Below are 24,664 nucleotides of genomic sequence, written 5' to 3'. Positions count from 1 at the left end.
GAGATGCAAATCACCTTGAGAAAAGAGTTCGCATTAGCTGATCAAGAAGCATGAGGGTTTGTCCACCAGGCTTATAATACATTCTCCAAACTCCAAGAGTACATTCCCATTATCCAACAACCTCTTCCTGTCTGAAATGAGGGAATTCTGAGAGCCGACCTGACATCATGTGTTGTATGTTCTTCCTCCTGAAGAATGCCTGTGTGGTGGTGATTTGTGTGGAACAAACAGGGGAAAAGACATTGGAAGAAGACTCAGATCTCTCAGGCCCACATTAACATTCCCTTTTCATGTTGTCCCAACAGTGCCTTTATTTAATACTGTGCTCTGGTTTAACTCCTGGCTTTTCTGCACTTTGTGTTTCATGCTCTATATAAGAACACTTCTGATTCCAAGAAGGAAGTGATTTGTGTGGATAAACATTGCCAGAGACCATCATCTTTCACAAATCTTTATGGCATAATAGTTCCATCAAATAAACAGCATCCTAAGGAATACTGAAAATGAAGCTTCTACTTCTTCCTTTGAAGCCATAAAGTTTGATAACTCATGCTGAAAAAAATTCCCTGTAGTATTTACCTCTCAAACCCAATACTAAACAGACATTCTTTAAAGACAGACATGGGACACAAAAGGTGTTTTTTCTAAAATAGTCTATTTGCACCCAGATGGTCATTGTTCCTAGGGGAGAGAGCATACACACATTTTAAAAAAATCTACTGAAACTTCAGCTGATCTTTGATTTCAGTCTATTATTTAAAAGCACGAATTGTTAAACATGAAGCTGCTATAGCAAAGTACCTTTTACAATTAAAAACAATTATTTTCTTGTTTTGTTAACACTTCAGACCCTCATTATAATGAGGTCACACAGTAATATATGCTTCATTTTACACTCAATTCAGCAACTTACTGTACCACCTGCTTTGGAGTTTAATGCCACACCACGTGTCCTTCTGGCACGACGTCCATTTAAATGTCTGTAACATTGGCTTGTTTATTCAGTCCAAACCCAGGCTGCATTAAATGGAGGTTTTTCAATTAAACACCAGACTGTGCTGAATGTGTTCCTGTTTGCCACACCTTGCCCTAACACCTGAGTGTCACCACTGTCATACTGAATGTGACAGCTGTACATCCTTGCAGACAAGTCCATGGGATTTATTTCGCTTTCCAGCACACATTCTGCCTGTCCCTTGCTCTTTCATCCTTGTGAAATTTTCAAGACGTGAAATTTTCAAGTTTTTATTGGAAAAACACTGAACACATGCGAGCCCTGAAGTGTCCAAGGCAAGGCTGGATGGGGGCTTGGAGCAGCCGGGATGGTGGAAGGTGTCCCTGCCCATGGCTTTAAGTCCCCTTTCAATCCAGACCATTCTGTGGTTGTATGACCTTTCCCAGGGACAGTTCACCAAAGCAGCCATCAAGCAAGACAATCTCAACTGAATATTAAAAGCCCACAATGTAAATGCACAGCATCAGAACGATCATTTCTTCCAGTGCTCTCAGTTACAACACTCACCTTTTTGGTTTTCACACCAGTTAAGGCAAACATCCAGAATTTAACTGAGAGTAAAATAAAGAGCAGTACCTTATTAATACTCCTATATATAACTTTATTTGAGTTGTTTCAACACTTTCTTTCCACTGGTTATGAATCTACATAAAGATGAGATCAGTAGAAAAAATATCAGATCCTTAAGTATAGAATAATTTTCTCTTTTTTTATCATGTTTCTAAACAGGATGTATTTTCAGTGTTTGGTCAATTACTTACCTTCTCCGCAATTTACTGCAACATTCAACACTAAATAAAAAAATTATTTTGACAAAAATAGGAGAACAAAATTTCATCTTATAACAATTTGCCTCTTAATTTTTTTCCCCTAGGTTAGAGTGTGATTTACCTGCAGCTCCACATAAGATGGATAATGTGCTGAAGTAAGAGCATGCAGCACTGATAAAACTGTAGCTCATAAAATGTTACTTTCGGAGGCAACAAGAATTTCCATTGTCAAGTCATCTGCATTTTGCTGCAGTCTAGAAACTCCTGAAAAACAATAAAAATGATTTATGAGGGAAGTATTTTCCTGGAAACAACAGACAGGGATGGAGAGCCGTTTTTACCTCATGCGTGAGGAGGTGAGCTCATACCTGAGAGTACCTGCAGGTCAGGAATTCTGATTTGTACACGAACCAGAGCCAACGCTTTATAGGAGCTACGCTAACACTAAGAACAACAAACACCCCCCTCATAATTTCGTTTTTCATTCTTCTATTGCAATTACAAACGCCAACAGTTTTTGGATTATTTTCCATTTGCAGTAGGTAAGTAATTAAGTGCTTATTACCCAAATAATAGCTTACACCTGTGTGCTGATGGGGGCATTGCCCTGAAGTATTCTAAGAGAATTTTTTTTCCCCAAGTTTTGCTGTTCCTATGTGGATTTTCTTCCCTCTCACCACCCCATTGCGCTGTACATAACTCACTTTCCAAACCCACCAACAAACCCCAAAACTCCGGGAAAACTCCACAATCCCCGCCCTCCTTTATCTTCACTTCAGGTACCCCGGGGAGCGACACAGCAGGCAGAACCAGGAGGGGAAGGGCAGAAAGCGCTACCTGGCTGTTTTTATTAAAACCGTCGCAGAAACACACCTGGAAAAGAGGTTAAAATGAAGGCGGTCAGCACCTGCCCCCACCTTCCCTCAGGAGCCGCTCGCGCCGGCTCGTGACCCTCGCGCACCTGAGGGGCGGGAAGGGGCGCAAGCGCGCGCCCGAGGGAGGCGCGCGGAGGAGTTATAAATGCGGTAACGAGAGTACAGATATTCGGGTCCCTTGTACGCCCAAGGTTCAGGGGTGGATTTTTCTTTTTTTCTTCCCCCAAAAACAAATCCAGTAAGGTTTTTATCCGGCTTCCCTATAAGCAGCAATTTAAAACTCCCCTCGGGAGCCGCTCGCGCCGGCTCGTGACCCTCGCGCACGTGAGGGGCGGGAAGGGGCGCGAGCGCGCACCCGAGGTGGGGGCGGCGGGAAGGGAGGTCGGGGGTTATAAACGCTAAGGGTAGCAGAGATACTCCGCTTCCTTGTACACGCAAGGCTTAGAAGGAGTCTCTGAAAACAAGAGCTCGACAAGGTTATTCCGGCTTCGCTATAACCACCAACGCTAACTCCTATCTCAGCAGCTCCTCGTGCCGGCTCGTTACCCGCCGCCCGGGAGCAGCGAGGGGCGGGCGGGCACGCCCGGACCTGAGCGGCCGCCTACCGACCACCAACATCGGCCACAAGCCGCTCCCCACCACCTCTCGGGAGCTCGCGCAGGGGTTGACGCGGGCAGCCCAGCGCCGTCCGCCGCCCCGCTTCCCTCAGCGCTACCACAGCCGCGCCGCGCCTGCGCGCCGCCCGCCCGCCGCCGGGGCCGAGGCGCGGCCCCGCCCCCGGAGCGCGCTGCGCAGGCGCGGCGGGAGGGCCGGCGATGAGCGTCCTGCTGCCCAATATGGCGGACTTCGACACGATCTACGAGCTGGAGGAGGAGGAGGAGGACGAGGAGGAGCAGGATGAGCCCGAGCCCGTGGTGCGGAGCCAGGAGCTGCCCCGGCCTCGCGACGCGCCCGATCCCGTAGCGGTACGGGGCGCCGGGCACATCACCGTGTAAGGAAGGAGCGGGGGCAGCGTGAGGGGCCGGTGTGGCGGGGCGGTGGAGCCGGGCGGGAGCGCCGGGAGGGGTGAGGGCAGCGGGAGCACCGTGCCCCGGCCCTGTCGGCCCCAGCCTCCCGCCCCGCGGGGCCGAGAGCCGCAGCCCTGCGCCCCTCTCCCTTCTCTCTGTGAGGGAAACTGTGCTGTGAACGTGGGTATTTTCGGGTTGCTCGAGGAAACCCCCAGCCGTGAATGAGCAGCCGGAGTTGGCTGTTGGGTGCAGAGGCTGCAGCGCAGCCCTGGCAGCCCTCCCTGGTTGCTCCTCTTTATCCAAACAATTTGTTAGATAAAAAGCAAAGTCCACGCGATGCCAGGACGAACAGCCTGTTCAAACCATCTCGCTGTGACCCTTGTGTGCCACAGCTGAGCCAGGGAGCCCCCACACTGCACTGCAGAGGAGGCTCCTGCCCGTGCTGTACTTTATCTGCCCCAAACTTAGTTGAGAGTTTGGTTTAGATTGAGTGTTTTTATCACTGGAACACAGCGTGAGCCAGAATGTTTGCTGCTCATTTAAACAGTTGAACAGAAGACGAGCAAGCTGTGTTTCCTTATATGTAATGTTTACTAGTAGGGATTTTCTTAGTATTCCTGCTCCAGCAAGCTGAAGAATTAATAGAAGCAAGTGCATCCTTAACAAGTTGTTGGTTGTCATGTTAATTTTCATGGCAGGGAGGGAGGTATTGAAATGTACGTATTGCAGAGACCCACCAAGCTTGTGTTGCTTTGGCTCTGTCTTTGGATTGCATAAAATTCACATTTTTTTCTGTAAGTAGGTGCAGCATGATCTAAGTCCCTGCAGCAAAAGCACTGGGTGGGGAAGGTTTTCCCATGCCATGTGTTGGATCTGTATCCTCATGGAAGCCTGGATCAGGGTTGCACTGAGCTGGTGCCAGTGGGGAGTTGCTCTGCTGCAGCGCAGTGCGTTTGCTCCGTGCAGATGGAATTTCTTTGTGTCCTCACCCCAGATAGCTGCTGGCCTGACTAAAGGAGAGGTGGAACACAAGCAAGGTGCTCAGAATACCATGTACCCATCTTAGGAGCTACCTGATTTGAAGTGCTGAACTGGAAAAAAAACATTACACACTCATCTGCTTTCCTTTCTGTGATGCTTTTTGTGTGTTAGTGATGTTACTTACAGTTCCTTCTTGGTTCCAGCATCTTTTTGGGATGGGCAGGAGCATCTCCAAGATCTAGTGATGTCTACATCAAAGAAAAGCACTCTTGTCAGGGAAGTGGAAATCCTTAGCTAGCTACGTGCCCTTGTAACCACCTCAACTGAATCCACATCCAACTTATTTTCCCTTTCTCCCACCCCTCTCAGCTTTCTTCCTGTAACAGGACCTACCTGCATGGTAGGAGGCAGCTTTTATCAGCTCATGCTGTATTTTTAAATCTCCTTATACTGATAAAACCAGTTATTGGATGTTACCAATAAAATGCAAGTAAACCCTGGACACTGGAGTACATAATCCTAACCTCCTGTTAAATGGGAACTGGTTTGCTTCCCAAAGAGTTTGTGTTCTGGAACTCTGTCACTTTTTGATCACACAGAGGCTGCTGCTTTTGAAATCAGTTGGCTGCAGAAGCAGCCTGCTCCAGTTACTGAAGGGAGAGATGGCATCCAGGAAAACCTGGGATTGTTTGCTGAACCTGTATGGAGTACTGCTAATGAAAAGGTCTGTCCTTACAAGTCAGACATTATTAAAAAAAGAAAAACAATTATCTTTATAAAGCCATTGTTTTCCTTGGATTTTTGTTTCAGATGTCTCCTGTTCCTCAATTGATACTGGCCTTCTTGAATACTTTTGGTGTATAGAGAAGGGATCATTCTCAAATTCCAGGGTCATCTGCTTCAGCTTTTCATGTCCAGTTCTCTTTTGAAACTCCTAAGCTGGTTGACTCAAACACTGTTAGTTTCTTGTAAGAGACTTTTTATTCTTATGACCTTGTCAGTGAGCTACTTGCTCTAACAGAGTAACTATTCTGCAGTATCCAGCAGTACTAAATATGAATTCCAGGAGTTTTCTGAGGGTATTTAGCAGGATCTTGCTTTTCCTACTTCATTTTGCCAGCCTAGAATACCCCTGTGTGTGGTAAGAGTGACCATGTAAAGTGTATTTGTTTTATTTTAGTCAGAGAGGACATGTATAAAAATGGTTGGCAAAATCTATGTTCATCTTGTCCAGGATTCTTTGAAAAAATTCTGCCATATTTATTGTTTTTGAAAGCTTTTTCATTTTAGCACAGATAAATTGCTAGGTCCTAGTAAATGCCTTTTCTTCTGCAATTCCATTTTGATAAGTTATAAACACCTTGTCTGCTGTTTCTCCCATACTCAGTGTGACTGATTGGTGCATCCAAGTATCTCCACACAGGCATGTGTAGTGAAGACTGAGTCATGCCTAGCAAAGCAAAGGCAATAACTTCCAAAAACAGAGCAGTAAGCAAACTGTAACCTGGTTATGGGGTTTTATTTATCTGCTGTAATTTTTCCATATCATTAAATCCATTTGGATGGATGGTAATGAGGTAATGAAATAGCCATTAAACATATTTTTGCCATTAGTTTCCAGCTTCCTGTTGAAGTTTGCAAACCTGCTGGTCTTGGCTAGAAGTTAACTTTTGGTGTTCTATCCTGTTTTCTGTAGGAGTGCCCCAGGGACCCACAGTGCAGATGCTGATGAAAAGTTTATTTTCATCAGCTGGGGAAGGAAGAGCCAGTTGAGATAACATTTGAGTATTATCTGGTATTGTTCCACCTTCCACATATTTAAAATAGCAAATGACCTCAGCCTGCCACTCGTTACCAAAAACTTAATTTTCCAAAACATCATCCCTGGGTAAGGATTCTTGGATAGTTCTGTTGGCTGCACAGGAAAACGTTCTGAACTGGGGAATGTTAAATGTTCAAGGAGATTTCAGCTCAGGGCTCTTGAGGAATGTCATCTTTACCCTCTAATGTTGGCCAAAGCTCAGCTGATACCTCATAAAGAGCAGTGTGGGATCTGAGCTCTACTCTTGCAGAGAGGTTAAACATAACCTGGATTAGGTGTGGGGAAAGGAGCTGTGCTAGAAGGGGGTTGGAGAGCTTCACTAAACAGGTTTAACTTGTGCAGTCTAGTAAGGCTGATTACTATCTATAAATACAAGAGTGGGAGAACTGAGAATGAGGTGAGGTTTAAGTCAAACAAAATAAAAAGGCAAAGCACCTTGAAGTATTCTCTTCTAGATGTAAGAAAGTGTTTCTAAACTCTTCCTATTTCAGTTCTGGGACAGAAAACCTGAGCTTCTGCTTTGTAAACTAATAAAAAAATGTTATCTTGTGGTACCTGTTGCAGGTGAGGTTTGCAACTGGTGATTCAGGATGTTCATTTCAGCCTTTAACTGAGGGATTTATGCATTTCTCTTATTATAGCTCCCTAGGACAAGTTGTGTTCTCACCACTCTACAGATGGGGGGAAATGAGGTGATGAGATTTGCCTGATGCCATCCATGAAAACAGGAAAAGAAGGCCAGAACTGGCAAGTGAGGTCATCCTAGTTCTGTTGCAGCCTCTAGGAAACAGTGCCTGGCTTTTAGAGGTACTTGTCATGCAGTGAGAAAAGTGCAACCACAGGACGTGGGTGACTGATCTGAATTTCTAAATGTTACACTTTGGGCAGCTTGCACTGAGGAGTCACAGAACTGGCCCAGAAATAAATCACCACCAACTGCTGGTTTAAATGACTTAAGGGACAGCTACTGGAATTGATGTTGTCATGATTTTTAATCATGATTACTGAATTTTGGAAGATTTCATAGGCCTGCTCATGCTAGATCACTAGTCTGTTGTAGGAAGTCTAATTAAGTTAATTACCCCTTCATCAATACTTTAGATTTTAACTTCTTTACATGAAAGGTTCTAATAACACTTCAGTACTTTCACAAAGTTGCCTGTAAAGCTGTACAACTGTATAACATCCTGCTTCAATCTTTTTATTTTATTTGGTTGTTGAGTTGCCATCTAACAAGAGTTTAATGTTTCTAAGCCCTGTAGTAAATAATCACTGAATAGTGTGTAAAACTTCTAGAGATATTTTAGTAAAACTGCTAAAGACCACCAGTGATTCTGACTAAATATAGTATTTAAAGTATAGTTAAAACATAAAGTTACATTCTTTAGCCACTCACAGGTGTCAATGTGAGAGGAGCCTTTCTGTAATTCAGGTTTCCTGGATGCGCTGCAACTGAAGGGAGTGTTTTGGCAACTAATAAAAATTTGGGCATTTTAGTATGTTTCATGACATCAGCTTTAAAATTTAACCCAAAAAACATTGTGATCTTGCATTCCTAATCAGATTTATTAATCAGAAAGCACTAATTTATCTTGTTCTTTATGGAAATTATGCAATGGGAATTTTCATGAGTGGATTTGATCAGTGAGATAAAAGACACTACCTGTGGCTTAGGAAGTGTTTGAACTCTGAATTGTGGACAGTCAGAGGAGGGTTCTGAGGAACAGCTGGTACATGTTTGCTCTTTTTTTTCCATTTCTTTTGTTGTTTCCTAAGCTGCTGCTCCTGGCCACTGTAAGAATCAGTGTTGTGGACAAGATGGACCTTTGGCATGATTTAGTGGAATTGGTCTGTTAAATGGGTAGAGTAAATAATTCTTGAATTTTCCAGTAGTTCTTTTATTGTGTTGTCTGATTGCTCCTACTTTGTGATCATTCCAGGTTATTCCATTGCTGCTGCCCTGAAAAGTCTTGTGTTCCTCAAAGCAAGCTTGAGAATGTGCTTTATAATTTTAGTCTTTTTTTAAAGACTGAAAAGACTACTTCATTGCTCTCTAAGCTTCCTTAAAACTAAATATATAACATAACAAAACCTGGAAGATTTCAGCTTGAAAATGTACAAAATGTGGAGTCTGCCTTGCCAGATACAAAGAGAATGGAAATGTGCTATGTTAGTAACTTTTGTGCTTGCCTAAAATCTTACTGGTTTGACTGTTTGGGGGTTTTTGTAATGTTTTACACAACTACTGCTCTTTACAAGAGGCTCTAACTTAAATTATTCATCAAAGGACTGGCTTGAGCTTCACCAGTGTTGTTGCCAAACATTTCAGTTACTGGATTTCTACAGACAGCACAAGTTCTTCTGTTCTGCCTCTATCTTCTTTAAGGTTGATTTGACTTTTTGTTACTTGGGAACAATTTCCATTGTCAGGTTTGGGTATCTGGGGTATCACACATGCACAGGAGTGTGTATGTGTGATCTAATGATGGGCACTGATGTCCAGGGGAAGGTGTTGGAACCTTTAAGGTCCCTTCCAACCCAAACCATTCCACAGTTCTGTGATATTTCAGCCATACTGGTATTGGTACCAGGGACCAGTTTGGAGTATGGCAGGTGTCAGTTTGACTCAAAGCAAAGTTTGTTTCTTCAATAACTCCTGCAATACCAAATGTATTTGTGCTCTTCTTTTTGGCAGTGTTTCTTTCAGGTATTTTGATTTTTTTGAACACATATACTCAGGAGATAGTTTAGCAGAGCTGACTTGATGTACAATATATTTAACTTTAATCAATCATACAGATTGTAGCTGAGGGCCAGCTGCTGCTGTAATTTGTTAAATTACTGAATTTTAAAGGTTTAGGAGTTTTGGAATAAGTGGTAACAGGTTTACAAGCCAAATCCAGCTCTGTGAGCTTTCGCTGCTTCTAATGAAAACCTTTTGCTCAAACACCAAAACACTTCAATGAAGAGCAGCCACAGTGGTACCCAAAACTTAATTTTCTTGAAGTTCATAGTTGTTGCAAAAGTCTCTTTTGTGTAGGCTCTTACGAGGTACGTTAACTCAGCCCAAAGGAAGTTTTTAAAACCACATGGTTATAAAATTCTAAGATGATGATGAATGGGTTCCTTAAAACAAACTTCATCTGTTGCATGTGGAACAATTGCGTGTGTAAGAAAATAAAAGGGTTGTTGAACCTGGGATTTCATAGCTGGAGGGTTTTTTCTTACAAAAGTCAAAGATTGAATCTTGCTGCCATCCAATTGGAAAAGAATTTTTGCACTTCTGGAGGTACTGAAGTAAGGCACTGAGCTGTGTTTCTGTCTGGAAATGACTGAATGGCACACGAGACTTTGTATTAACTTAGATCAAAAGCTCATGAAATAATGCAAATGTAAGGGCAAAAGAAATTAATAGTGGTTTCTTTTTAAAGTACAAACTCTTATTACATTTTTTTATTAAGGGAAACAAAGTAAGTTAGGTGGAATATATTTTGTTTGTCTCTTTTGTTTTCAAGGTTTGGCTTGAGCAACAAGTTTGATACAGAATTTCCTTCTGTTCTGACAGGGAAGGTAAGTGTGAGATTAAACTGTTCTTTTCAATGGGAGGAGCCAGTGCATTTAGTGGTTTCTGTGCTGGATACCTGAGAATGAACCCACTAAAAACTGTTACCTGTGGCCTGTGTGACCCAGCTGCTCCCTGCCCAGTCCCTCAGTGTAGCTGGAAACAAGAAGGAAGGATTTGCAGTGATTGTTATCATTATTGACATTCCAAACACAGCAAAGCTCACCATGGATCCGACTTGTTTCCATGCAGACATGAAAGCAACACTCACTTAACCTTGCTTTTTAAATACCTGGAGTTTGTGCTCCCTCCTGGATGAATTAAATCAGTACAAGTACTAGACCTCTCTTTTGAGTATGCCTGCCAAGCCCTGAGTTTGTTTAGACAAATCTTTGGAAGTGAATCTGTTTTATCTGAAGCTTTACAGAACAAAACTTAGTGTTAAATCTACAAATTAAGTAGGTTTTTAGAACATTTTCAGAAATACCATTTAGTTCTGAAAATTAGTGGTGACAAGTCTCTTGCTTTCTCTGGAGTTCTGTCATCTTACTTAATGCAAGTGTAAGAAACTGTAATTTGTAGCTATTAATTCAATCTTCACTAAATTCTTAGTTAGTTTTAAATTATTTTTGTAATTGTATTTTTTTAAATCTTTTAATTATTTAATACTTTTTCTCTTGAATTTTTTTCTTCCTGCTGTTTCACTGTCTAGTGCTTTGTTTTTGCTTTGATTTATATCCCCCTCATGTATCTTTTCCAAAATTTGAGAAGAAAAAAGTTTATTTGGCTCTTTCTACTTTGTCTCCTGTCATCCCATAGAGCTGCACTCCCTCTGCAGCGCCTTGCAGAGGTTGAGTCATACCAATAATCCACTAAACACAGCTGAGTGTTTGCTTCTGCTTCTGCCAGATCCATCTGGGCTTTCTTCTCCTGCATTTTCATACCAGAGTACAATGAATAAAACCCTGTGTTGAGGTTGTCCAGCTGTTCTGACAGCACTACCCCTGAAAAGCAGGATCTGCTTGGAGTTTTTGGGTGCTGAAAATCAGTCTGGGAATTTTAGGATCTCACTGAGCTCAGAAGGACAAATCCTACTGATTCCAGTGTGAGGGCTGCTAACAACACTTTGCATTTCACCACCTTGTCTGAGGCTTATTCTTTTCTGGGAAGCTCTTTCTGATCACTGAACAGCCACAATACATTCTGGAAGAAACTATTTTTATATTCTTTTTCTCAAGTTGTAGTTTATTATAAATAAGCCTGTAGAAAATCCCAGGCAAGAAACATTAAAACTAAATTTAATGATATCATTTCACGTCTTTCTGTCTCTCTAAAATATATTTGGGTTATTAAAAAAACCAACCTACAACCAGGTCTACACTTTTTAATACCAGCATCAGTGGCTGTCACATTTTCCACTTGACTGTCCTCCTCTTGTTAAGTAGACAGTGAAAGAAAGCTTAATTTAAAGTTCACTTGAGTGCTTGGACTTAATTTAGCAAAGACAGAAAAGAGGAAATTCTTCTGTAGGCATTTACCCTTCTTGTTCTGTGGGTGTAATCAGTGCTACAGGAGTGGCATGGGCAGGGATTTACTGTATACAGGGATGCTCCTCTGTTGAGAATCTTGATATTCTGTTATCTTGTGGATTTGAGGGGCTTTCTGAGCAAGGAAATTAATTCCCTTTTGTCAGGGGAAAACACCAATCAAATAAGATAGTAAACACATTTTTCTTCCTGCCTGCCACCACTGCTATGAAAGACATTAAAAACCACAGCTTTTAATGTGGGACTTTCGGTTTTTAATACTTCAGTCAATTGCAAGAAATAAAGAATTTCCTTCTTCCTCTGGTTAAGGCAGTCAATCATCTTAATCCCTATTGAAAATGAAAATTCAGTAATTTTTTCCAGTAAGACGTTTTTCTTCAAATACCCTTTTAAATAATTCACAATAATCAGTACCATAGTCAACTGAGACCCCACTTTAACATCCTCTGTTGTTAAAATGTAATTTTTTTCTTTTTATGAAATCAAAATTTATTAATAACAGTGACTGTTTATATTTACAAATTGGGATTAAAATGTTTACTCTGAATTTGCATTGGTCCTAGCTACTCTAACATAATGTCATAGTTTATTCATATTGCCTGTGTAACATTAAGTTGAATGCCTTTGCTGTCCTCTGTGAATTGATATTAATAATAAATCCCATCTGCTAATGGAATGTAAGAGATGAAGCCATTAGATGGGCTTGATGGAGTTCTCAGTGGTACTGGTTTTCTTTAGAACAAATACAGATGTAAAAGATGTAGGTTTTTAAAGCAGGATGAAAATCCTAATTAGAGAAAACTCTGTAGCTGTACCTTTCTCCCAGAAGCACAAACTTTTGGGATTTATGCCACATTCTTGTGTTAGTAATTTCCTTAAGCTTCCTGCCCTCGGTTTGTCCATCCACATTGTGATGGCAGCAAACCTCTGATTTTCTTTTTCTGAAATCTGGAATCGCCCTCCTCCTTCACCTATTTTTCCAGTCTCCCAGTGTTTACAGAGACTGCATAGCTGTTGTAGGTTAGCCTAGAGCTACATGCTTGTAATTACATCTTCAGTGTTTGAGACTTGATTTGTTGCTTTTCTTGGGAGAGGTGAATGTGTACATTTGAGGGTAAAGCATAGACAATAAAATAATAAAGGAAAGGCAAATCCCAGGTACCTCAGATGTTTGGCATAGCTAATTCAGCTGGATTAATATTTGTCTTGCAGGATGAGACAGAAACTCACCTGGTTTGTAAATCTCAAGCCAGGATTCTTTTCAGAGGAACATTATAAGAAAAGATTTGACTACACTTAATACAGAGGCAATATTTAACTTTTAATAATGTAATTGGACCTTGGTCTAAATTGGAATGCTGGTTAAATTTAAATTCTGTGTGCTACAGGTTTACAGGATTATTAATTCTCTTAAACAAGCTTTTAACATAATATTCTCTGTGATATTGAGCACAGTAGCACACACTGCTCCAGGTGACCAGAAGATGATGGAGGCAGTGATCCTGAAGGGGAAAAGTGGAATTTCCTGCTCTGATCTTGAAACAAAAGGGGTCCTGCCCAGAGAGGAGTGTGCAGTGCAGGGCAGGGTGAGCCATAAAGTGAGGGCTGGGCATTGTGGTGCCATTGTGCCATGTGATTGATAGGGCTGCTGATCATGATGACTGAAGGAGAAAGATCAGGCCTGCTGGGCCTTGCTGGCTCCCTTCCTGTGTTTGGAGATCCTCTGCATCCTGTTGTAAAATATTATGACACCCCCTCCTTTCCTTTTATGTTTTTTTTTTTTTGTTTTGGTTTGTTTTTTTCCCTCCTAAAAGGAGCCAAAACAAAAAAGGTGTACACCCTTCCTAAGGTGTACAGCACAGCCAGGAGCAAAGTGCTTATCTCGTTCTTTTCAAGAGCCAGACACAAACTCTCCAAGAGATTTCCAGAATTACTCAAAACTGAGCTTTCTTAGCAAGCTGTCTTTGTGCAGGAAGAGCTGGTAATTCTGTTTGTTTGAAATACATCAGCCCTTTCACATACACCTTTCAAAAGCTGTACCTGCAAGAAGGCAAGAGTTTAAATTGTGTCAGAAAATCAACAGTTCTGTGGTGACTTTCATTTGGATTCTGTTTTATTATTAGATTAAAACAATTATTTACAGGTATTTTGTTCTTAATCACTGTGAAACAATGCTTAACTGTCACTGAGCTGTAAACTGAGCAACCAAATTGTGATTTCTTCTGTTTATCACAACATGAGGCTTATCCTGATCTCCAGTTCCTTTAGTTTCAGATGAAGATGTGTCATTAGTGACAGAAATATTTGTTGTGATTCCATTTCCTAAAGCCAGAAACGATCCAATAGTTGGCATTAGTCAAAAGCATCTTAAGTAATTTCATCTTATGTCATAGCCAAGAGATTCACCTTTACATGAAAATATTTGGTGAAAATATTTGGTGAAAATATTTGGTAGTGGTGCTTTCATAATATTGTATTAAGGTAAGCATCAGACCAAAACTCCTGAAATGGGAATTTTCTGTTGCTTAGTGGCATCCAAAGTTGGATTCTGGTTTAGCCATTTGCTCTGCAGGAATGAGAATACTTCAACTTTCATCTTAAAATGTAGGAACATGTTAACCTGATGTGAACAGTGACTCCCTAGAAATTATCACAGGAAGAGGGACTCTCCCTGGGCTTTCTTCTTAGGTCCCAAATTTTTCTGCCAGCTGTGATCTGAGAATCTGGTTGAGTTCTCTTTGTGTTGGATGTTACTACTGATAAGGGTTATTCTTGTTAAACTAAATTCTGGGCTGTGCCATTCCATTGTCTTTGGCAAGTTTGTTCAGCTGGATTTGGAGGTTGGGCTGTCAAGGTCCAGCAAACTTTGTGTCTGAGGGAAAAGGAAACAATCTCTTTTCTTAGAGAGTGTCATTACAAAAGTATAAATGGGTTCTAGGAAAAAAAACCTACTTATTTTTATATTTCACGTAAACAGAATATAAAATTCTAAAAGATTTATCAAAGGAAGTGCCATTTGTAGATATCTAAATATGAGGCCCATGGAAACTTGCTTAGGAGTTGAAAATGCCAATTAATGTGGGAATCTCAGTTTACTTTGAGGCAGTGACTGCAGCAGCTGCCTGAGGTTACTGGAAACCAGCAGCCCAGATGTTCTTTCCTACAAAACGCTCTCCCACATTGAAGATGAAATGGTTTTGCTCTGTGCATCTGGTATTTGTTATATTCCAGTACAAGATCTGGCACTGGCAAAGAAATCCATAAAATCTTGTTCTAGAGACATGCAAGTACAGGATAGTTTGCCACATTACAATGGGATTTTTTTCATAACAGTTGTCCCACTACAAAGGATCTCGGGGGTTTTCTTTGATCATTTTTTTTCCCCTAAACTAACGCGTCTCTTGTAAAACAGACAATTGTTTTTAGTTGCTCCATTTGTAGATGTAAAACAAAATAGTCTATTTAATGTGAGAGGGAGGCAAAATAATTACTTTCTATGTATTTATTAATTCCTGCTATAAAATAATCACAAATTAAGTTCTCATGTTATTAACTGTAGGCCTGGCTAGTGTGCAAGCCCAGCTGCCCTCTGACTCTGTAGTGCCTGGTGACCTGAATGGCCAGGAAACAGATGTTGTATTTATTTACTCCCTTCCCTGCAATACTTTAAAGAATTCAGCTCAATAGGCAGGGGCAGCAGCATCAGGTCCTCTCCATTTCCTGCCCCGTGGCTTTGCCCCTGCTGAAAAGGATCTTTGTTATTAAATGAACTTTTGTTGGTGTTGCTGCCCTTGTTTGCAGAGTCAGACGAGCAGAGTTGGGCTGGCTTGGGTGGGGGTTGTGGAGCACTTGCACAGCTTTGTGTACAGACTCACACTGGAGATTTGCATCAACATGGCAAGGAGGTAGGAAAGATGGGGTTTTTAATTGTTCTGAGTTGCCTGCCTGGTCAAGTCTCTTGTTGGTCCTGAATTTTTCTGCTTTGTGTATTTGAATGATGGATTGTATTAGAGTCAAGGGTGTCATCTTGGAGTCACTGCCTCAAATCCATGTTTGACTTGTCAGATGGAAGTGACTTGCATTCTGTAGGGAGATGAGAGATTTGGGGTATGTGAGTAGGTGAAAAATGCAGTTATTGGAGAAAAGAGCTCCTTTCTGATACAAAATGGGGGTTCCACTGTGACTCTGCAGTGGCAATACAGTTGTAAAATACTTATTCCTGAATTTCAAAAAGCTAGTTTTCAATAAGTAGGCTTTATTCCTAACCCTGTACAAGATGCCTTGCTCTGCCTTAAATACAGTCCAGTGTATTTCTTTCAAGGCTTCCCTATTTTAGGAAGCAGCCACAAGGGAAGTTGTGGCTTAATTGTGGACCACATCAGGAAGTTATTTGTGGACAAGGCCTTCACCCAGGCACAGTGTAGACTTAGATTGGTGTGACACTAATTTGGACAATATTCTCCCTTTCTGTGGTACCTACTTTTACTGCAATGCTCCCACATTCCCTTGGAAAGCAGACATCTGTCATTCTTCCATGGTTTTGCTCAGTGTAGCCAGTGCATGTATTGCCCAGCTGTGTCCCAGTTCTGATTTTGTCTGGGCCCATTGTGTTTTCAGGCCCATTTATTAATTACTGGTGCAATAAATACAGATGAGGCTGCTCATCTAAAAGATGTTTGGCTTTTGAACTCAGGTTTGTGCAGTGCACACACCAGAAATGAATTTGTTGCAGGAAAATTACTATTCATGCTCACTGGGTGACCAGTGCTTTAGAAGATTGTGTCATTTCCTGTTTCATTTTAACCTGCAGAGGCAATTTCTGAGAAAATACACCTGTGCTGGCTCTCCCTGAAGTTGAGCCCTTCTGTTGCAGGTAGCCCCTGAGGAATTCAAGACCAGCATCAGCCGAGTGAACGCCTGTCTGAAGAAGAACCTCCCTGTCAATGTGAAGTGGCTGCTCTGTGGCTGCCTGTGCTGCTGCTGCACTCTGGGCTGCAGCCTGTGGCCCGTGGTCTGTCTTAACAAAAGAGTGAGTCCTTGTTTCATCTTATTCTATGGATTTTTTAATTATTGGTAGGATTAAATAACTTTTCATAATATCTTCCCCATTTTAAAACCCTGTTTTGGCCTCACATTCAAAAGGTTATTCTGATTTCCATCTTAGAAAATATAAAAAATTTGAAATTACACCAAATTACCAGTTGACTCAATAGTTTTAAGAATAGCTGATCTCATCTCAGTTCAAACAGGATGGAATATATGATACTCTAAATTTCCAGGACTTATCAAGGTCTAAGAATTGAGTGCAGAACTGAGCCTTCATGACCTTCAAAGAGTGGCAGAATGTGACCGAAAAATCACTTCTCCTCTTCACACCCACATCCCCACTCCTCCACCCCCCAAATAAATATTTTTTAAATTTAAAAATCACTTTTTTGTATGCTATAGACACCATAATGTTTCAGAGCTGTGGTTTATTTGCCGTATTTTACTGTTCTGTTTCTGTTAAGAACAAGTACAAATTTATTTTCTAAAGACTTCCCCCCAGCACAGTTGACAACTCCTGTAATCGGGTCCAAAGTAATAATTTTGAAAAGCACTTTAGTCAATTACCTCTGTGGTTTACATTTAGAATTGATTTATCACAGCAGTAGATATTGAGGAAGTGCATTAATGTGTTAACTTGTTGGAGTGCTCATCACTGAAGCTGCTTCACTAAAAAGTTACAGGACTTGTTTTAGTTCATTCAAACTGTTTTTATAAACTTAATTATTGCAGAGGTTTATGTCTGAGATATACAAAAGGAGTATTTGCAGTTTTAAAGCTATTTTTAATATCCCTGTACCAGTGAAAATCTAAATAAATGCCCATGTGGTGGTGTAGTATTAATTATATGAAATTCTCAAGGCTACAGAGAATATGCACCAAGTAGGGAAAATGATGGCACTTCTGTGGGGGTGTGAGGGTGGTAACAACCATGCAGTGATTAAAATTAAATGTATACCATGCAGGATCATCACAGTTGTCTCTTTGTGACCTTCAAAATCTCTGAAACTTGAGAAATCATCTCCTCTCCACAGTCATGGAAAGAGCAGGAAATGAAGGGACACATTTGGTAGCCAAGAGTTGAAAATAATTTGTTGTGAACTGGAGTTCGGTGGTGAGGGATTTTTCCAAGATCCAGATCACAATTCCCTTAGCAAAATCTGGAAATTAAATGTATGGAATCTGTGTTTTCAGCAGAACACCTGCAGTGAGTGCAGGATTTGGCCAGGAGACTCTGTTTTGTTGGCTGTGGGAGGTAAAAACACCAAATTCAAAAGGATCTCTTACTAGCTAAATGAACTCTGGAAAAGCCACAGGCCTAAGTTGGACTTGATCTTAGAAATTTTTCCAGTGATTCTAAGTTAACAAAAAACCCAGGAGTATTTTTCCTTCTTTGAAAAAAGGGGGAGTGGGGGGTTGAAGTGATAAGATTTCCATGTATTTCTTCTTCGTGTTGTTCTACTTTTATAAAACTTAACTTACTATAAATTAAACTTAGCCAGAAATGCAATAGTGAGATCCTTCTGGATAAGACCAGCTGCTGAACCATTTCTGATACACTTCTGACTTCCTTTCTAGACTAGAAGATCAATTCAGAAGTTATTAGAATGGGAAAATAACAGACTGTATCACAAGGTAAGAAAAGAGTGCTTGTTTCTTTCAGCTTTAAGAATATTGGCAATGAAGGATTTTACAGTCTTGTCATAATTCCATACTTTATACTGATCCTAAAGAATAGATCCTAATAATTCAGTATTGCTAATGCTTGTTGCATTACACATCCAAACAAGGCTGTGCTAATCCTTTGTTAATTATTTCCTTAGCTTGGTTTGCACTGGAAGCTGAGTAAAAGGAAATGTGAAACTAGCAATATGATGGAATATGTGAGTATTGCTTGTTACTTATTGCTATTCAAAAGAACTATGATTAAATAGAGAAAATCCTTCGCTTAGTGACCCTGTGCAAGAGGATCTCCCAGACAAATGTGCAGTTTGGTCTGTAATTTGGAATGAGGGAGACCCACTGGGACTTCCTGCATTGGAGTGATTCCCACACCAGCACCAGTCCATAGTTCCTTAACTCTTACTCACCTTTACAGTGGTATTCAGAACTCCTTTGATTCAAATAATTTTGCAGAAGTATTGCATCTTTACAGTAATGTGGATTTTTGGTTGGACCTTTTCTTTTGTGTTTTTGGTTTGTTTTGGTGGGGTTTTTTTTCTGCCAGCTCTAAATCTCACATGGTTGTAAATAAGACAGACCTTGTAGGAAAGCAGAATTTCAAATATTTCCGTGGTTCTATCACTCCCCTATCCACTTTAACATGTAACGGTGAAGATTGTGTAGGCTTTAGGGAAAGAGATCCACCCCTAAAAAAGCCAAGCACCCCAGAGTCCCTCTATTTCAGAATGACTGGAATCTCTGCTTTGTTACCCTGGGGAATATTCCCTCCTCACAGACTATCTCAGATATATTTAGTCTTAAGAATTAGGTAATATTCATGGAAATTGTGCTGAAGCTTTGAACTTTTTGGTTACTGTCTTCTGTTCTTGTTTTTTTCCTTTCTTCAACAGGTAATATTAATAGAGTTCTTACCAAAATACCCCATATTTCGACCTGACTGAGGAACAACATTGGTCTCTCATGTTACCTGTCATTTTCTACCCTTAGTGCCTTGTAGATGGTTTTGGAAAGAAGATGGTCTACTTTGCTGTGACTTAAAAAGGTTCTTCAGTAGAGATCTTCCTTGCTGTTACTTTCTTTTGTTAAGAAGAGAACAATTTGCACATTTTTTATGTTAAACGAGGCTTCTATGTTGCACTCTGAATTTTTAACATTACCAATAACTGATAGAGTTGCCACTAGGGATGTTAACATCAGTGCTGCTTAAACTTGTTCTGAGCATGCTGCCTTATTAATTTCTCTCTTTGCTGTCCTCCAATGTGCATCCTAAAGCTGAGTCATCCTATATTTCATCGTAAGTGTTGCAATCCTAGAAACCCTCAGTAGGAATGTCCAGGTAAACTCCAGTAGTAATGATTTTAGTAGAACTTGCTTGCATAGGACTTGCAGTCAACAGCACTGGTTTTGTCCTGCACTTTGCAAAATCATCATTTACATTTAGGGGGTTCTTTAGTTTACCCACTATGGATTTGTAAATATTGACTCTTTGCATAATGTAAAGTGTGGTATGCCAAGGTTTACAGAATGTATTATAGCTCTTATTCTATTGCCAACAGTCCCCAGCATCTGTTCCATGTGCTCCTTCCCCTGGGATTGTACAGCCCCACCCACACTGGTTTTATGGGAAAGCCATTAAGAGTTTGTACATATGTCAGATATGTAGGGCTCAGTTGCACTTTGTTTAGTAAATGGATGAAAAATGCATAGCATTTCTGTCTTTATTTTGAAAAATATTTCAGGTGGTGTTTGCAGCACCTGAAATACAAAGCTGAAACCTTCACCTCTGCAAAAGCTGCATTTGTGGAGTAGATGGCAGCTGCTATTAACATAATACCCTAAAGTCTCTTTTGAAGTGCGGAATATATATGGATGTTCATTTCTGTTTTGTTTTGAAGTCAGGAAAAATTAACCTCTAATTGGAGATCCTCGTTACAGAAGAGAAAAATTAGAAACAGCCAAATCCAAGCTGAAGTAGCACCTTTGTTACTGTTGTGGTGTGGTTGTACTTCAGCATTTTCACAGTTAAGTGACATCAACCTATTTCCAGTGGAAATAGGTTTTATCTCAGTCAAAGTGGAGTTTCAAAACATGCTGAGGGGAGGAAGTGCAGCAGTTGAAAGGGCTCCTGAATATGTTTTGGCAGTCAGGCACTGTCTGGAGAGCCAGGAAAGCCTGGTGGGATTCAGTATTATTTTGGATTCTTCCCTGTTTGCCTGATCTCAGGAAGGGAAGTCATTGTAGAAAAACTTCCTCTAATGGCTGGCCTAAGCAAGAGCACTGGATAAAAGAAAGCAAATGGAAATTGTTGCAAGTTCCCTGCCTTTCCTAACTAGAAATAACAAAGCCCAGCAGACAACTGAGCATTTGCAACTTGTGGTGGATTTCATTATCAGTGTCCAGGCATTTCTTTGCAGCATCTTGACTCCCTGCAACATCATCCCAAGTTGCTTTTTAGTTTCAGGGTGACTTGGGGTTTCCTCTGAATGTATTTGCATCTCTGCAGTTTGCAATATGCTATTAAAATACAGTATTTGTAAGACCATTGCATCCTAATACCTGTAGAAGGTCAGATTCCTTGTACACAATGTTTACAGAAGGCCAGTTTTATGCAAGTTGTTACTCAAAGGGAAGTTGGTGCTGTTTCCTGTCCCAGACTGATGGTTCAAAGTTTGAAATCTGCACATTTCATGCAGAAACTTCATTTGACTGGTAGACTGGTGACAATTAAATGTGTAATTGCATTTGTAACATGAATAAAAACCTCCTGTGTTGTTTGAAATTATCATTAGCTACACCTTGCAACTCAGATTTCCATTGCAGAACCAAGCAAAGTGTTGTCTCCATTTTATTTCTTTTTTTTCTGGGGATGAGTGCTAACTGGAAGCAGAGAAAATAATGGCAGAAAGAGGCAGAGTAAACCAAAACTGAAATGGCACACCCAGTTCTTTCTTTGGGTCTCACTGACTAATGAGTTTCTGGAGTATTTAACAGAACAATGAAGTTTCTTACTGTTCTGCCAGAACTTTGTTGTGCAAAATACTCAAGAAATCTCAGCAGGTTCTGATTTTCTTCTTCATACAACTCTATTTTCTCCCTATACTTTTCCAGGTGGGAGAACAGGCATTTCCCATGGAACCACAGAATGGGTTGGGTGGAAGGGACCCCAAAGCTCCTGCCATTCCCCCTCCTCCTTCCACTAGTCCGGGTTGCTCAGAGCTCCATCCAAACTGGCCTTGAACACTTAAGCACATAATATTAATTTGTAAAGTTTACGTTTTAAGTACATAAATCCTGTACATTTTAATTTGTCCTTAATTATTAATTGTGCAGTCTTCAAACCATGAATGGGTCTCGTCTTTGTGCTTTAATTGACATTTAATTATGTGGCCGTACATAAAGAACGAGAGCCAAACCTGTCATTTACAGTAAGCTCCGTGTTTTAATAAGTAGATAAATTTGCATTAAAATGCAAAACCAGCAGCAGTATTATATTTGCATGTGAAAGACACAGGATTCATAGCTCACTGGAAGGTGAAGGCAGCTGGCACTACTGCTGTGAGCTCTGTGCACAGGTTCTTTTTGCTTGGGCTGTCTTTTAATACCAAAACATCACAGGCAATTCTGTCTCCCGAGACTGGAAATCTCATTTTTGACAGTAAATGATCAGCATGAGTTGGTGAAGTGTTTATGGAGGATATCTGTCAGAATTCGTAGCAATGTAACAGATTCATGTCAGCAGAGTGAGTGGAAGTGGTAAAGAAAGTGCCTTGGCTGGTTCCAACACCATTGTGCAGAGAAGGAGAAAAGGGAACTGACTGGTCCCTCTCAGGAGTGGGAGTTTGCAGCAGATTTTTAAAAGCAGCTACTGTCTACCAAATCAGTGTTTATTTCTTCACATCAACATGTTGACACTAATTTTGTTTCTAGATGTTATCCAGGAAATCTTTGGGTTTGTAGCTAGAAAGTTTTGTATCTGGAGAGTACTGAAGGAGTGCAGAACTCTGGCAGAGCATCAAAGCTCTTCCTTAGTGATTCCCCACCTGCTCCTGCAGAGGTGTTTTCCCAGAGGAGAAAACAGAAGTGTTCAAACATGCACACCCAGGTCTAGGGAGTGTGAGTTCAGTTGTAAATTCCTATTAAACAGAGAAAAAACAATTATTAAATCTGGTGTGGTTTTGATAAATACAAAAAAAAAAGTTCTGATGCTCTTCTTTATAGGTACAAAACTCCATATGCAAAAATTGATGTTTATTATTGTCCCACTGACAATTTACTACGTTTTCTTGTCAACACACTACCATTGGAGCAATAAAAATGTCAAGCTATTAACATTCACCATCAATATTTATCACTTTAGTAAAGCAATGTTATGTGATTCTTCTGCCATTCTTTTGTTTTCTGCTTTTGGTGTTCTTACAGAATTGTAACATACTTGTATTGCTTCTGAAAAGTGGTTTTGTTTAAGCTGTATGAAACTGTGTTCTTAACACTTTTATTCTGTTTACAAGTGAACAGCCACTTTTTTAACAGGACCTCACATCTGGAGAGTTTTCTCTCCATTTTTTATTTTAAATGAAAATAAAATTCTAACTGAGCTTGCTTTCTATAATTTACTGCACTGGCTTGTGCCATTGAAAGAAGCTGGAAGTCAGACATGCTTCATCACTTTGAGACATTTTTCTTTAATTAAATTTAAAGATTAAAACCTTGAGTAGTGCAATGTGTTTATGGAAAAAAAAACCTGAAATTTTTTGCATCTTTCCTTGTAGAGGTGTTTTAGTGGGATGGCAGCAGTGGCAGGGTGTGTCTAAATGAGACACACCTGATACAGCCAGGCCAACAACCTTGGCTTATTCAAAGAACAAGACTTGGAAAGCTTGGGAAGGATTTCCAAAGATGAAAACTGCAGAATGATCATCATATCTGATTTTCCTGGTGATCCACCTTCCTGCCAGGACAGTGGTGGAGTCTCCATCCCTGGAAGTGTTGGAAAATGTGTGGATGTGGCCCTGGAGGACGTGGTTTAGTGGTGACCATGGTGGTGCTGCTGGTTAATGGTTGCACTTTGGTGATCTCTTTGCCAGCCTTAACAGTTCCATTATTTGGTTGGTGGGCTCACAGACCTTCCCTGGTAAGGGAGAAAGGAACCTCTCCCTGCAGTATTTCTCTCCAAAAGCAGAGGTTTTCTCACACCTCCCAGGGAGCCAGCCTGAGCAGGGACAGTATGTGAGGGTGAACAAATCCTGGCTTCCAGAGGGGTTTGTGCCCAGCACATCGCAGCCCTTTGTGTGTGTGACCAGCCTGGCTTTGGAGCTGTGAAAGCAGGACTTAAATCTAAAAAAGCCTTTGGCTCATCCCTGAGGGAAAAGCACACATTCCTGAAAGGGGCATGTGCAATGTTTTTGCTGGAAGTTGTTTTGGGCAAACCCAGGGCTGCTGGAGTATGGAGCTGATCCTGGATGTTGGCTGAGAAAAGCAGGGAATGTTTCTAATGTTTCTGGGATGTTCAGCCAAAACGGGATGAGGGGCTGAGTCAGGAGTTAATCCCCTCAGGGGCTTTAGGAGATGTAATTGCCCAGACTTAGCAGCAAAGGCCTGTTTTAAGGATATTTGGGATTTGGCCCTGACTCTATTGGAAGGCAGTCTCGGACCTGTTGGTAGAGCAGCTTGCTGTGGTGTCTGTGCCAGTGTATTTATAATGCTGTGTCTGTCATCACTTGAACTGTTCTAGCTGAGTTTATTTTTTTCTAGTGAAGCTTGGAGAGACTTAAACCCTTCATTTCTTAGACCAAATTAAATGTTAGCCTCCTCTCAAAAGAAAAGTTCTGTTTCTGTTCATCCTGCTTGCATTTATTTGAATTAATTTTCCTTGAATAGGAGTGACCAGGAACAATATTCCAGTTAGTGGCTCATGGCCAAGGCACCAGTGTTGATAGTTCCCTCTCTTGTATTAAAAGAATGTGATCCATTAAATTTAAAGGGCCACATTTGTCTCCTTAGCGGCTGTATTTCTGATCCATAGCTGTTCTGTGATAAATCTGGGGCTATTTCTCTTCAGCCACTTGTAGTTTATACAAGTTCCCTGCAGACACTCATTATCAGTCCAGATTCAGCATCTGACACTTTATACTGGTGAATCTCTCAATACTTCCATTACTGTGTCCTCCCCGTCCTCCAGTTCTCCTTGTATTTGTGCTCCCAGTCTTCCTGTAAAAAGTGTTTGTCACAGGCTGATTCGGTCTGCAAAATTAACACAAATGAGTTTACTAAAATGATTAGTTCCCAGATTGATGCCTGGATTTTGCGTATGATTTTCTAAATGCCCTTTTACTTACTTAGTCCCTGACCTGCTTTAA

The 24,664-nt window shown here is 40.8% G+C and overlaps 1 protein-coding gene and 1 long non-coding RNA gene across 4 annotated transcripts; one reads left to right on the top strand and one right to left on the bottom strand.

Moving 5' to 3' along the window:
- Positions 1-732: 732 nt before the first annotated feature.
- Positions 733-3,417, bottom strand: LOC128794992 (uncharacterized). 3 transcript variants are annotated; one of them, XR_008433345.1, is made up of 2 exons: positions 2,154-3,417; positions 733-2,049 (listed from the first exon to the last, which is right to left on the bottom strand). It is a non-coding gene; the product is annotated as an uncharacterized LOC128794992 (long non-coding RNA). The 3 variants fall into 3 exon arrangements; XR_008433347.1 differs by having other exon boundaries at positions 2,623-3,417; XR_008433346.1 differs by having other exon boundaries at positions 2,659-3,417.
- An 8-nt stretch (positions 3,418-3,425) lies between these two features.
- Positions 3,426-23,019, top strand: CHIC1 (cysteine rich hydrophobic domain 1). The gene is made up of 6 exons (XM_053955335.1): positions 3,426-3,651; positions 9,986-10,040; positions 16,453-16,608; positions 18,204-18,260; positions 18,449-18,508; positions 19,199-23,019. The coding sequence occupies exons 1-6, from the start codon at positions 3,476-3,478 to the stop codon at positions 19,247-19,249; spliced, it is 555 nt and encodes a 184-aa protein (XP_053811310.1). The 5' UTR covers positions 3,426-3,475; the 3' UTR covers positions 19,250-23,019.
- Positions 23,020-24,664: the final 1,645 nt, after the last annotated feature.

Source organism: Vidua chalybeata, chromosome 14 (assembly GCF_026979565.1).
Source record: "Vidua chalybeata isolate OUT-0048 chromosome 14, bVidCha1 merged haplotype, whole genome shotgun sequence".
NCBI classification, from domain to species: Eukaryota; Metazoa; Chordata; class Aves; order Passeriformes; family Viduidae; genus Vidua; species Vidua chalybeata.
Note: the sequence above shows the minus strand (reverse complement) of the source record. Positions and strands in the feature narration are given on the sequence as shown.

Excerpts from the sequence above, each read along its gene's own strand:
- CHIC1 (XM_053955335.1), top strand. The coding sequence starts at position 3,476 with ATGAGCGTCCTGCTGCCCAATATGGCGGACTTCGACACGATCTACGAG. Across the intron at positions 3,652-9,985 it reads GGCGCCGGGCACATCACCGT|GTTTGGCTTGAGCAACAAGT; the intron begins GTAAGGAAGGAG and ends TTTGTTTTCAAG. Across the intron at positions 18,509-19,198 it reads CTAGCAATATGATGGAATAT|GTAATATTAATAGAGTTCTT; the intron begins GTGAGTATTGCT and ends TTTCTTCAACAG.